The sequence below is a fragment of the Pelecanus crispus genome, chromosome Z (genome assembly GCF_030463565.1).
Source record: "Pelecanus crispus isolate bPelCri1 chromosome Z, bPelCri1.pri, whole genome shotgun sequence".
Lineage (NCBI taxonomy): Eukaryota > Metazoa > Chordata > Aves > Pelecaniformes > Pelecanidae > Pelecanus > Pelecanus crispus.
In genome coordinates, this window is record NC_134676.1 from 32,997,827 (window position 1) to 33,012,087 (window position 14,261).

The 14,261-nt window shown below is 35.6% G+C and overlaps 1 protein-coding gene across 1 annotated transcript in view; it reads left to right on the forward strand.

The window, feature by feature from the left end:
• KDM4C (lysine demethylase 4C) overlaps positions 1–14,261 on the forward strand; it is a 297,099-nt gene that overhangs the window by 176,889 nt on the left and 105,949 nt on the right. The window contains exons 13-15 of the mRNA XM_075726866.1: positions 10,406–10,587; positions 11,428–11,644; positions 12,567–12,643. Coding sequence (XP_075582981.1) covers positions 10,406–10,587; positions 11,428–11,644; positions 12,567–12,643 — 476 coding nt within the window. The remainder of the gene's footprint in view (positions 1–10,405; positions 10,588–11,427; positions 11,645–12,566; positions 12,644–14,261) is intronic.

Genomic DNA, 14,261 nt, shown 5'->3' on the forward strand with positions numbered 1-14,261 from the left:
TCCTGTTGGATATTCCACATATGGAAAATTCAGTGCATAATAGAAAATTTACGTATTTGAAGTCAGTTGAAGTTACATGGGATTTTGATTTAGCAGAGTGATACAGTGTGCACTCAAATCACAATACAGGTACAAACTACATTTAGGAGAGTGTTGCAATTGCAATATATAGTTCAGTGATAATATAAATGTGAATTTCATTACTGGTGTCTAATAATATGTTCACTGTCACAATGCTCGATGTTTCCAGTCTCTGGGAAGGAGTATGTGGGTTGCAGCTGCTTCAGGCCGGTTGCTTTCTTTGTTCGTTTGGTTTTTGCCATGAAAGCAAACACTTTCATAATACTTTCTTCTCACGAGTCACCTGAATCATCACCCTGCAAAGGGTCAGTATCAAACCAGATATCTCTTGATCATTCATTGTCCTTAGTAAACATGGTGGTCATCACTTAAATGAGGTCTATTTCAATAGACCATAGTAAATAATCCCTATGTGTATGGACATCACATATGATTTGAGGCTGCAGCTTTGATTCTAATAACTTATTTTGATTCTCTGTGTACATTGCTTATGCATTATGTTATCTTCTAGAACTCTTTCTTTTTCTTGTTCTAGCATGCTTTGTATTCCTATCTCCTCTTCTAACTTCTGCACTACTACTCACAAGTAAATACCCAGCAACCTGCGAAGCCCTGCTTTTCTCTCTGCTCTTCAACTTGTTAGAACCTTTCAATTTTTCAAATTCATCCTAAATATCAGTGGGATCAGTGCTTTGTTCTGCTGTCCATGAAAAATCCTGGTTATGGTTTTCCCATCCCTCCTTTTCATAGTTACTAATGAGATTTTTCCAGCCTTTGCCTGTATTTGTAATAATTCTATCTCCTCTTCTAAATGGTAGTGGTGCTGTCTGCAGCCAGTCTTATCAATATTTGTTCTTAATCACAACGTAGGTTTTCTCCACTAGGTTCTTATTTGTGACTAACACCAAATCAGAAAGTATGTTTTTGCCAAAGTAATTATTACGGCTTTAATGGGTACTGCTCACCCTCTGAAATATCCTGCTGACTATGCCAGTTAATGTCAGAATATAATACACTCTGACCAGGTTCTTTTAGGTATTCCACGTGTGGAGGGTTTAATGAATAGCACAAAATTTTGTTATTTGAAATTAGCTGAAGTTACATGGGATTTTGATTTAGCAGAGTGATACAGCGATATACTTAAATCACAGTGAAAGTACAAATTACATTTAGCAGAGTGTAGCAATTGTAATATATAGTTCAATCACAATACAAGTACAAATTACATTCAGCAAAGTGTAGCAATTGCAATACACAGTTCAATCACAAAACAAATGTGAATTTCATTATGGGACTCTAATGATATGCTCAAGAAAAGTCAGAGTATCCCAGCATCTAAATACATCTTTCACTTCTGTCAAATTGTCTTTTTAAAAATTTGTTGAACTCCGAATTTTTCTGACCTTTCAAAATATTTGAAGATCTGCTACAACTGGCATGTTACACTTTTTTGATATTTTCCTTTTTTTAATAAAGCACCCCCTTAGTTTTCTTTTGTGAGCTAAACCTTATTTAATCCAGGAGCTCTTAGGCTTGGCCTGTAAGAGCTCTGATTCAGTATGGCTATCTTTACATAGAATTTTTGAGAACTGAGTTATTTATATCAATTGATAATTCAGCAATTAGACTCTCTAACCAAAAATGTATACATACTTTACAGTACGTATCCAGTACATACTGTACAGTACCATACCAGAAATTAAATTTCTTGTACAGTGCAAGAAATTAAAAAGTTTACATTTTCATATTTTACTACAAAATCTATGCCTTTCATTAATGAAAGAAACACAATTTCTGAAACTGAGTTTGCTGATATACTGCAGAAACAGTAAAGTTTTGAAGTTGTAAGTCTTTTTCCCTGACTGACTTTTTTTTATTATTATTATTATTTCCTCCAGGACATTTGAAACTATAGATAATGCCTCCCAGTGCTGAGATTATGCTCAACTACCTGAAAAATAACAGATGCTGCTATGCTCTTCATAGCAGAGAATGCTGCTGTACAAAGCCAGGAAACATCAGTGGAACATAACCCCAAGCAGCAAAATCATTGTTGAGATTGGCAAAAGCAAATTGTACTGTATTAGCGTCTATGGCTTTTCACATCTGCTGGGTTAAATCAGCAAATACTGACAACAGCCCATTCTGCAAATGGCCCAAATGTTTTCCATCTGAGAATTTGAGTTTAACTTAGTAAGCAAAAACTGTTCAAAGCAATAGTATTGACTGTTGGAGCAAGTTTGCCACAAACTATTAAGCCAATAACGTTTGTGAAAACATTTATTTCATTGACTTACCCACTTGGAAAGCAGTACAGTAACTGCTTATAAGTACTTTGTTACAGAGGGAGTTTTCTTTGTACCAAAACAGATTCTGGGCTATAATTTTCTTCTTGTCTACACAGTTTGTTTTAATGAATTATTTCACTTTTCTTCAGTATGTAAAGGGATGCAGATGCATATAAATAATCACATTACCAAGAACTGGTATATCCGAAATTACATTACAGAGCTTAATTAATCCTATATAAATATTCTTTTCAGGTACAAATATGATAGCAGGAACTAGTATGGAGTTTGACATTGCTAATCACCCTACAGTACCACTATGGCTGAATTATTATAAGATACAGTAAGGCTTATAGCAACTGTTATGCATTTATTTAAAGTAATTAATTGGCTCATCAAGTGTTTCTGTTTTTCTTTTGGAAAAAGGAGAACTTACTCTATCCCCTTAGGAAACACTTTAACCTCATTACGAATTGTATCTGGTAAAGTAATATTACAACAAAGCATTATACTTGCAGTGAAGTAAAAATGCCCTGGTGGTTCATGGAGAATCGAGGTCTGTGACCACTGTTAGGGATGGCAGTAAGGAGATGTTTCTAAATGCATGGGAATGTCCTGCATTTCATCATCCCATTAATACTTTTTTATGGGATGGTATTGATTCATTTTAGACTTCAGCATGAATATGTGAAACAATTACAGCCAGAAGCATAACAGAAGTCACAAGAAACAGGCTTCATTCATATAAGAGTATTTAAAAAAAAAAGTGCATACTAACAGACTTGCATGATAAGCTCTCCTTGGGAGACTATAAGAGGCAGAAATGTCACTCTCATTGTGTGAAGGCCACTCCACATAGTTATTACCAAATCATATCGAAATCAGTGATACATTTAAAAATGTGTTGATAAGGTGTTTGAATCCAAGTTGGATATATTGTCAAAGTGTATCCAGTAAAGGGTCTTTGAACTTGATTTAAACATATGCTCCAACTTTGAAGGTTTACGTCTTATCCAGGAGATTTCTAGCTGCTCTAAACTGCAATGCCTAACACTCTAGCAGAGCTCAAGTCAGTCTTTGTACTTGTAATTACAATGTAAGTACCAGTACTAAAGAACTGAATTCTGTGTTCCTTGTGCCAGAGTCCGATACTCTCTGACCGGGTTCTTTTAGATGTCCCACACGAGAAGTATTTAATATTTAATACCAAATTTCCTGGAAGATATTTGATATTGTACAGGATTTTGCATTAGCAGAGTGATACAGCAATGTACTGAAATTACAGTACAAGCACAAGATACCAATTGCAATATACAGTTGGATCACAATATAAATGTGATTCCCATTACTGTTCTGTGTATGCTCACTGTCACGATGCTGGGTGTCACCATTTGCTGGGAAGTAATACATGGGTTGAAGTCAGCTCAAACATGTTGCTCTCTTCAAAGTTCATTTTTGTTCAATGTTCAATTTTTATACTCTGTGTTGGACTGAGCTGTATACACACTTCCCATATTCTGGTCTGGCTGGCTCAGGAAGACATTTGCAATCTTCTGATTAAGTCAGGGAAAAAACATTTAGACAAACAGCCAATGCACCCAGCTGATAGAACCATTTATCTAAAACAGAGGCCACCCTCTGTCCCCTTTATGTTGAGATAAATTCAGCTTCCTTTGCAACAACTATGGGCAGTCACTCCCTAGATTCTTTCCTGAGATTCAAAAGCACAGAGCCCTTGTGCATGTCCTCTGAGCCTCTTTTGGTTTCAGGGGTTTATTGGTCGGTCACATGATGCATAGAACATTAAAGTATAAATTAGAGGAGTACTGCCTTGATTTACATACAAAATATACCTCCATCATCAAGAAAATTTCAGAATACTGCCAGTGTTTGTTAGGCAGAATGGTGGTGTGTCTGCTTAATAACAGGTCCTCTTCCACATACAGGATGCCCAAGATTTCTTCTTCTGTTCTAGAAAATATTAATTGAGCTTGGAGCTCCTTTAAGTTGTTTAAAGATAAGATCATCTTGGGGTTTTTTTGTTTCTTTCTCTGGCATCAGGGAATTTTTGAAACTCTGAGTGATAATTTCATGTTTCCTTTGAGTAACACATCCTTGTTAATGAACCAAATCTTAGAAGGTCCCTGTGGCTCTCATTCATTACACAGGGGTGATGTGAAGTTTAATTTACAGCTGCAAAGGTAGGGGCTGGTTTGAAATTAGAGTTTATTTTATAATACACACTTATAGTCATGTTTTGAACTTTACAAGGATGATAGTTTGTAGAAGTTCTCTGATATTTAATTTTGTTTCCTGACTGATTGATGTGCCTTAGCAATGAGGTTTTGGGGTCATGTCTACGTAGATATTTCCAGTGGTGCAAGTACATGTCTTTATTTTAATTTCTTCTGCAGCGTGCTATTTTTGTAATCTTTTTTAAAAAGTCTAGTTTAATTTCTTTTTTATGTGGTGCAAGATGTTGTGTAGACAGCTTTTTTTAATGTAAAAATAGTTTACTTTAGTGTAGGTTATTTAATTTTTACTTCATATAATTCCTCAGGCATGTCACATTCCAGACAGGAAAGGCTTCATGTGATAACCAGAGAATTTTTCTTTCTGCAGTTAAAGAAACCCTCCACTGTATTTTTATAGTTACAGAATTTTAATACATCCTGAGAAAGTGTGCTGGACGGTTCTTCTCATAGTTTCACTTCAAAGTAGGGAGTGAGCACATACATCTTGGTATAGTCAACCTCTGAGCACGGTGTCTTATCTACTGAAGTTCTCTGTAGACAAATAGTCTCAGGAAAAGAGTGAGCTTGACTGTTAGAAAGTGAATCAGATAATTTTAGTTCTGTTGCATTGTTAAGCAATTCTGAATTCCTATAAGTAGCACTTATATTTCAGGTTAAGCATAACATTTACACTTGAACGTGGTGTTGTGTGAGAAGGTGTTCTGCTAAAGAGATGTTTATTTTTGTAACTCAAGTGATGGCCTTGATATTTGATACAATACTTGTTGCTATGGGAATAATTACTGTATCTGAAGTAGAGTGTCATGATTCAGATGGAGATTAAGCAACAAGAGTAGATCAACTGAAGACTTTAAAGATGGTCCTTTGAGTATTTGTCAGCATGCCTATGTGTTATGCATGAGAGTTTGCAATCTCTTGAACAGTGCTGTCAATTGAGCTGCAAATGTATATTGAATTTCCTTGTCATGGCTAGCAGGTTCAGTTCCAGTATTTTCTTTTATTCCCTCTGACAGCAAGATGTATCCTGTGCTATAGTCACATTGATTTGACGTTTCTTTACCAGAGAATATCAAGAATGCATTATTCACTTTTGTCTTGATTAATTCTTAATTTGGAATATAAGTTTCATGCTGAAAAGCTGAAAAAACCCAAATGGCACATCAGAGTTCTCACCAGGGATCTGCTGTGCACCTGTACAACATCCTGTTCATGCACTTACTGTCAGTGAACTGTGAGGAAGTGTCAGTGATTTGATCCAGGTTACAGCAGACATAGAAGTCAAGGTAGATTTCCTAGCTCCATTTCATGTATTGTACAAAGAAAATGCTCTCTGTAGACGTATATTGTGTTTCATACCATTGCATTGGCTGACCTGAGTCTTTTGGATTGTCTGTCTTGGGCCATTGGTAGCTGCCTTTAAAGTGAGGCCAGTTTATTGCAGAGAAGGTTTGACTGAATAATGGCATGTATTGTAAAGAGTTGTTGGTTGGCGGTGTTGCATAAGTGACTGTTCTTCAAAACCTGCTCTACGAGAGCTGAGACAACATTCTCAGGCTCTTTCAGAAAAATGCCAATGTGTAAGATTTTTAGTGAAACATGTTCATAGTGCTTCATGAAACATTATGTACTGGTCTTGTAAAGTAGATGTGTGATTTTTGGAGGGCAATGTTTGAATCTCTTTTCATGGTGGGAACTGGTGCTTCCACCACGGTTTTTGCTGGTCTTGAGTACTGGGAAATGGCACTGATACGTAGTTGAAGTAGAAAGTATGCCTGCTTATAACAGTGGAGCTTCTGAGATTTTGCAGTCAGTATGGACATCACAAATTGTTGTCCATTCTTACTTTGAGAATCTTCAGTTGAGGTGGATTTTGAATGGCGGCAGCTGGAGGTTGAAGTTGCCTTGTGTCCTTTATACCATTGCATAGAAGCCTACAAAGCTGCTGGGCACTACCATACTTCTAACAGACATATCTGGTCAAAAACCACTGAGGTCACATGAGGCACCTGAATGTCTACCCTGAAACCACACATACCAACATGATTCAGGAAAGTAAATTTATTGTAGGCTAAGTCACTGACTGCTCTTAGTTATTTAGTAAGTAATGAAAGGAATCATTAAAGAGAATAAGAGGCAATGAGAAGTACTGGATAAATAGCAAAAAGAAAAAAAAAATCTAAAAACCTCTAAGTTTTCCAAGGTTTTTTGGGACATAAATAGTACTTTGGAATTATCAAATGTGCAAGTGAAGAAAGGCTATAAACTGTGCCAATATGGCAGTGTTTGTTACATCAAGTGATTATATACTCTATACTTTCTCTCAAACAGTTGCAGAGGTGTTTTTTATTTCCTTGCCTGTTTTGGATAACCAGATTCTCAGTTTTTATTCATGGTACATAACTTCTCTGACTTCATGGAAACCAGGAAGGTAACTCCACCTGTACTACCTGAGAAGCTGACCCAGAAATTCTTCCTGTCAATGATATTGATGCACCTTGGAAAAAGCACACAAAGTGAAAGTGGACAAGTTCTACTGATGTAGAATATTTACATAGAAGAGTGCGTATTCTACCTGGTGAGAAAGTTGCTGAAGGCAGCATTGTTGTCATATTCTGTAATGGGAGTCATGTACTCTGTAATTTTTTTTTAATATCATTTTTTTTTAAATGTTGTTTTGAATGTTGATTGTAGGGAGATGAACTAATATTTCTGAGGCTCTTAAAAGATGATAAATTAAGCTTGAGGTTGCCTAGGAAATTCTTGAAGAGAACTGACATTCACAAGCCATACAATAGTGATAACAGAGAATCAGACAAAGTTTGTATCTCTTAAAAATATCCCATCTGTCTATTCTCAATTTTGTGTACTGTTAGTGTAACATATCTTTAACAAGTACTGGGTTAGCTAGTCTCCCTCTGAAAGGAGGAGGGATATCTTTCCTTTCCTGGTTGTGCTTCTGGGCTTGTTATGGTGCAGAAGAGTGACAGATTGCAGGGTGTAATATGCAGGGTCACATCAGAGAGCTTGGGTGTTGTAGTTCATGCACAGAGACTTGGAGACTGCAGTAAGGAGCAGTGAGAAAACAGTCATACCTCAGAGGAGATAGAATGCATAATTAGAGGTTTTAGAGATCAGAGGAAAATGAGGAGGGTTTTCTTCTAGTCAATAAGTAACTGGAAGTAGTTGCTCTAAATGTAATATAAAGGTGAAAATAAGTTTATTGAAATAGCATTAAATTTTTTGGAGGTTGTGGAAGATGCAGTCTGGTACATCTGCATATGACACTTTGTCCCTGGATTAATTTGGAGTGAGGTTTGAAAATAAATCCAAAGCTCTTGAAAGCCACAAAATACTGGAAGAGCGCTGCCAGCTTTATTCCTGGCTCTTGCGTTCTTTTCTCTCCCTCAGTCTGGAAAGGATTTATAAAGATCACACAAAAGGGAACTGAAATTGTGGAGTTTATATGTAATTAAGATATAAATATTGTTCTCATCAAAAGCAGAACCAATATGGTCATGAACTCAGCAATGAGCTGGAGGCAGTGGGAAACCAGAGCACTGTGTGAGAGAACTAGAGTTATCGTCCTAGGATTTATTCCAGGACTGGAAATCCAAAGATAGATATATTTTTTTTGTCTAAAGAGGAGCATAATAGGCTGAGGTTTAGGATGAAGACTTTAACCCTCATGGGACAATTATTCAGCAGTGATAAGGAGTGGTGCAATCAAAGGATGTCAGTTTCAAAGTGGATAATAGATATGGAAGATGTATAATGAAAATATTTAAAATAATGGCAGTATAAGCTCCTGAAAGAAAATAATGTCAAAAAAATAATGTGGAAAATAAGTTAGCAAAGATGAAGCCATTTGTGAGACCATTCTGTAAGGGAAAATTTGAATAGACAGAAATGGAACTAGAGGCATAGATTTCAGAGCTATTTATTTTACAGTTCTAGAAAACTGCAAGCAATAGAAAAAACATAATTGGGCAGAATGTTTTTAACTAAAAGCTTAGTTAAGCTTTTAACTTAAAAAATAAGTAATTCAGAAAACTATAAAAGTGATGCTGGCATTTTATATTTTCATATCTTCCTTGTGGTCATCTATTTCTTCACTGCTATTCTTTTGCAGCTGTGTTATTCACCATAAAGCTCTGCTGCTGAATATTGACTTGGTGACAGCTTTTTTGCAGGTGTTTTGTATTTGTTCTTCTACCTGGATTATTGGTAAATGTTTATTGAACTGATATTAGTTCTCTTGAGAAACTATAAAAAATGGAATAATTCATATGCAGAATATATTAATTAATTTATTTTTGCTACATTTGGCTTGCTTGTAGACAAATATTTTAATCCATATTTTATTCAACACTAATAAAAATGCTGTCAACTTTATAATGCTTTTGTAGCAATGCGTGACAATTTATCATAGGAGGAGACCCATAAAACCTCTGCTTTTTGGTAAAGTGGATGAAGGCAGTCATAGGCTGAAGGAATGTGATGATTCAGCTTAATGTACATCATTAAACATTTCTTTGTTGTTGGAATTTTCTTCTGAAATAATTTTTCTTAAATACATGATTGGAAAAGGACTGTATGCTATATAACAACTTTTTTGTTATCTGAAAGTTCTATTCAATAAATTTCCACATTTTCCTTCCCACATTCATATTACTTTAATTATTCTAATTGACACCTACATGCCTTCTCATTGATCATGAAAGATTTAATAGGCACTGTCCACTTGAATGAAGAGAACCACAGACCTCATCATTAATCAGAGCAGTATATAAGGACCCAATTCAGAAAAATAAACTTAACAGTTCCTGTCAGCAATGCTTTCCTTTCTAGAATGAAGAGACATTTCCCTGCTCATAATCTGTATATTTCACAGGTGGCAAAGTCACTACGTTGCTTGTGAAGATATCTTGAGGTCTCCAACCAGCTCAAACACGTGACTAGGCTGAAATTCTGGTGTTAACAACTGGATCATTAATAATTATGTTGTTGATTTCACTGGGGCAAGGGTTTTACATCCAGTCTCCTTCTCACAGCTTTCCCTTTTCTACAACTTTCTCAATAGCAAATGACTACATTTTGAGATTACTGCTATTGAACAAGCTATTTCTCTTTGAGTTTCAGTCTGATTTTATTTCCCAGCTTCTCTAGAGGCTTTTCATTTCATAAAGTCAGATTTATAGAGTCCTGCATGGAAACACTGCTAATATGTAAAAAAACCTTTTACAACATCCAGAACAGATCACTGATAGCATGTCCAGCTACATCTTAGATCTGATTGTTTCCCATTACTCCCTGGCTAAAACATTCATCTCCTTTTCCCTTTGGAAAATGAGCATCAGTTTCCATAAAGAGTTGAGAGGTGCCTTTCTGGGTGCTTTGTCTGGTGCTGCTTGGCAGGATGCAACATGTTCCATCCGTAAGGAATTTAGGAATTTAGGGCAGAGTGCATGGAGGGTTAGGGAGTGGAGGTTGGAGGAATTAAGGAGTGGGAGAGTGAGATGTAATGTCGATATGAATACAAATTGTAAACAGTAGAGCTAGTAGCATACTTTCTTATGCCGTATGTGGAGCAATCAGCTCATGACATAGGTGTCAAAGCACTTTTTTGTGTGCTTGTCCTGATGCATAATTCTTTCAGACATCTGCATTTGTATTCACACTTACAGCATTGTTTTATCTTCATTGTTAGCACACATAACACAATCATTGTTGTTTGTCTTCATTCCAGGACTACAATGTAACTGATTGTTTGTTTTCTTTAAGAACTGCATGAGACTACCTTAATTGAAGAGAAAGTTCAAGAGACAGAGACATGGGCCAGGCCTCTGGTCTACCTTTGGCAGACGAGAATACCCAATTTCAATGCTGAAAAAGAATACAATGCAGCTTGTGCAAAAAAGGAACCACACTGTGCCATTTGCACTCTTCTCATGCCATACTACAAGGTAAGCAAGATCCTAACAGCTCCACCTCTGGGTGAAGTGTGACATAGCTGCCCAGCTACTTCATTTCCAGTAAATTAGGCATTTGATCTGTATGAGAAGTAAATAAACTCAATATTGTTAAAATTAGAACTGCTACTCTGTTCACGCGTGTTTATCCCTGGTTGCAGACAGTATATGCCTTCTACTAGGGTTTATGTAAGATTGGTGTTAGTGCATGTGTGCTTGCCCTTAAGTTACACTTTTTGAGGTTGAATCCACATAGGTTTGTATCTTTTAGCTATTTCCTTATATGTCTATCTTCAGATGCTTTTATGTAAGCCTCTTCTACGTCTCCTTCCTGCAGTGTTGAAGAAATAAGTGTTTTCACAGTATTTAGGCCTTCTCAGGAACAATATTCCCATAGAAACAATCTAAAGCAATGCATGGTTTGATACTGGCTTGTGGAATTCCTGTGTCAAATGTGAGCTAAAAATGCTGCTGTAGTACTGTGGTACTAATTCTGAAGCTGCTAAACTGGAATCCCCTCAGCATGGGAACTAGGAAGAGAACTTTATTGCACTGGACCCAGTTAAAGGGCTCAAAAGGAGACAGAGGTATGGTATCATTGCTGCAGTAACACTAGTTTGAAGGCTGAGTGCTATTCTAGATTTCACAGTTATTTGAACAATCAAGGAACTATAGAATGACTGTGATAAATACCTTGCAGTAGTTAATTTTCTCATAAAACTGTTACATTGTTAGTACAAGAGCTGGGAGGGGACAAGTCATTTCATCATTGTCAAAAGGAAGAGTAAATAAGGCTCTCCTTTCTTTTACTTAAATACAAATTTTATTTTCCAGCCAGAAAATCATGATGAAGAAAGTTCTACTTTTGGGGAAGCAAACTCAGCAGAAGCATTGATGGCTGAAAATGAAAAGACTAAACCTCTGATTCCAGAAATGTGTTTTATTTATAGTGAAGAAAACACTGAAAACTATTCATCAAATGCCTTTATTGAAGAAGATGGAACAAGTCTTCTGATTTCCTGTACAAAGTGTTGTGTACGGGTTCATGCAAGTAAATAAACTAATTGTTCAGTTGGTAGAAATGTAATTTCAAATTTTGCTTTATTGATAAATAATAGTTAACTAGGCCTCTAGTATGTCTTTAAAAGTACTTGAAGAACATTTCCATAGGTAATGCTTCAATCACTGGCTAATTTTTTTAAAAAAACTATGTTACATTTTCTATTACTTGTTAATGATTGCTGTGAAAATAGTGAAAAATTAACTTTGCTGTAAACTTTCAATAATCACAAACTTCTGATTCTTGTTTCAATTCTGAGCTATTGAAGTCCTCTTTTACTTCTCATATTTTAATCCACTGTGTGATGTTAGTATGTCCTTATTAAGTAGTCAGGGTAAAATCCTGCTGGATTTGAGGACTTGTAAATATTGCTGTTGACTTTAGGTATGCAGTAATTTCCTTTACCTTGCATTCTTTTTTATTTCAAGAATGACTGATGAATGCATGGATTATCTGCAGTATCTTCTACAGACAGTAGGACTCGAACAGCTAACTCCAAGAAGTCCATGTGAAATTCTTACATGGAAATGCAGTATAATTGCATAGAATAAATGTCAGTACATTAATTGAAATTGTACATTTTTACTGCAGGGAGAATTGGTGATTTGCTATTGAATTGTCAGAAAATAAGAAATCCCCTGGGGTTTGGTTTTTTGGGTGTTTGGAGGGGGGGGGGGTTGTTTGTTTTTATTTTTGGTTTGGTTTAGTGGGTTTTTTTTGTTTGGGTTTTTTTTGAGTTTTGCAAAGAGTGTCTGTGTGTCTAATCTATATATTTCATAGCAGTAAACCTAGATTGGAGAAGTATCCTTGGTTACAGAAGATGTGTTTTACTAGTGTTTATACACAGTTAAATTGTATGACATCATAGATAGAAAGGCAGAACATATTCATCAATCCAGCTTTCTTATTCTAGGTTGCTATGGTGTTCCTTCTCATGAAATTCATAATGAATGGTTGTGTTCTCGATGCAGAAAAGAAGCCTGGACAGCCGTAAGTTTCACATGTTGCTTAGTTATTTAACACATTGGAGATTAAGGGGAAAAAATAAAAGCAGCACATGCATGATTGCATGTGGAATGCAGCCTGTGTATTTTTTCTGAGCACACACTTGCTGGGGAAAAATTACTTGTATAATACAACTAGATTTCAATGTAAAATTTTGATAGACAAATTTGGAGTAGGTTTATACACTGAAGAAAAGGATTGGCTAACAGACTATAGTTGCATGTAAAACATTGTTCAAAGAAACCACTGAAAACTTAAATGCACATAAGAGAGAAAAAAAATATTTCCTCTAAATATTTTAGACTTGTGGTATGTATGTGTGGGCAGCTGGAGAATAGAGAAGGGGAAAGAGAATAATAAATTACAGTCAAGAATGAAATTGTTCTTTTACAGCATTTAAGGTTTGCTGTGCTGTATAAGCAGAAAAAGGTTTCACTTGTGAAGCTCCTAAATGCCTATTATTTTATTTAAAAAAAAAAGTATAAAATAGTTTTATACAGCAAGGAATAAATAGACAAGCAGTTAATAGTTCATAGAATCCCTAAACATATACTCGTTTAAAAAAAAAAAAACAGTTTAAAATTTTACATTTCACCAATCTATCAGTTGCCCTGCTAAGTCATCTAATATCTAATTTTCCTTAAAACAGCTTGAGGAAATGTGATAATCAGTTTTGATGGCAACATAGCTTTTCTTCATGCAGTTGTTGAATTAAAAGCAGATATTTCAGGTGCCTTAAAAATGTAAATCCTTAAATGACATCATAAAATTTTTAGATAATGTTGAAAAATAAATGAGAATTCAGACTACTGGAAAATACAATATCGCTTTGTCAAACATCACTTCTTGCAATTATGAAAGTCACCCGTAAGAAATTCGCAATCGCAGCATTAGCAAACTGAAAGTAACAATAAATATAAACATGTTGATTTTCCTTTTGTATGCTGTCAACATTTTAAGGTTCTTCTGTGAATGCTAAGAGTTAGGGAAACAAAAGAGGAACTGTTATTTTTAATCCACATATTAACTAAGCTGTGGAAAACAAAACAAAGAAAGTGTCTTAGAACTGCTCATTACAAAAATATGGTCCATCTATAATGTTTAGTCCTGTGTTTTGTCAGTGAATAGCTATTAAAATATTCATTAAATCGATTTCTATTTCTGTAATGTGTTCTCATTTTAGTAGGAATGGCATTCTTACTAGGTAAAATCCAATTTTAATCTTTCCTTGGTAACCAGAAAAACTTGTTATATCTTCCTTATCAGACAATCATGAGTGTCAGGATCTCCTGAACTATGTTTGTGACTAGTGTTCTAGAGTCAGGGGAAGGTCGAGGGGAAAAGCATGTCTGTTCTAGCAAGTGACAGGTTGCCATTAACTCAGAATCTAAATATCAGTTAAACAAACAGGGTTAGAAAGCCCCACTGCTCTGTCAAAAAGTTTTGTTAATTTCTTTTCAGGGAGACACACCTATGACGTGCAAGTATGGTAATTCTAAGGAGAACATTCTTATCCATGAAATACAATGTATGACAGCAGTAAGACTGAATCAGATGTTTTTGTTAAATATGCTGAAAAACTTAGAACATTGCCTGGGAATCT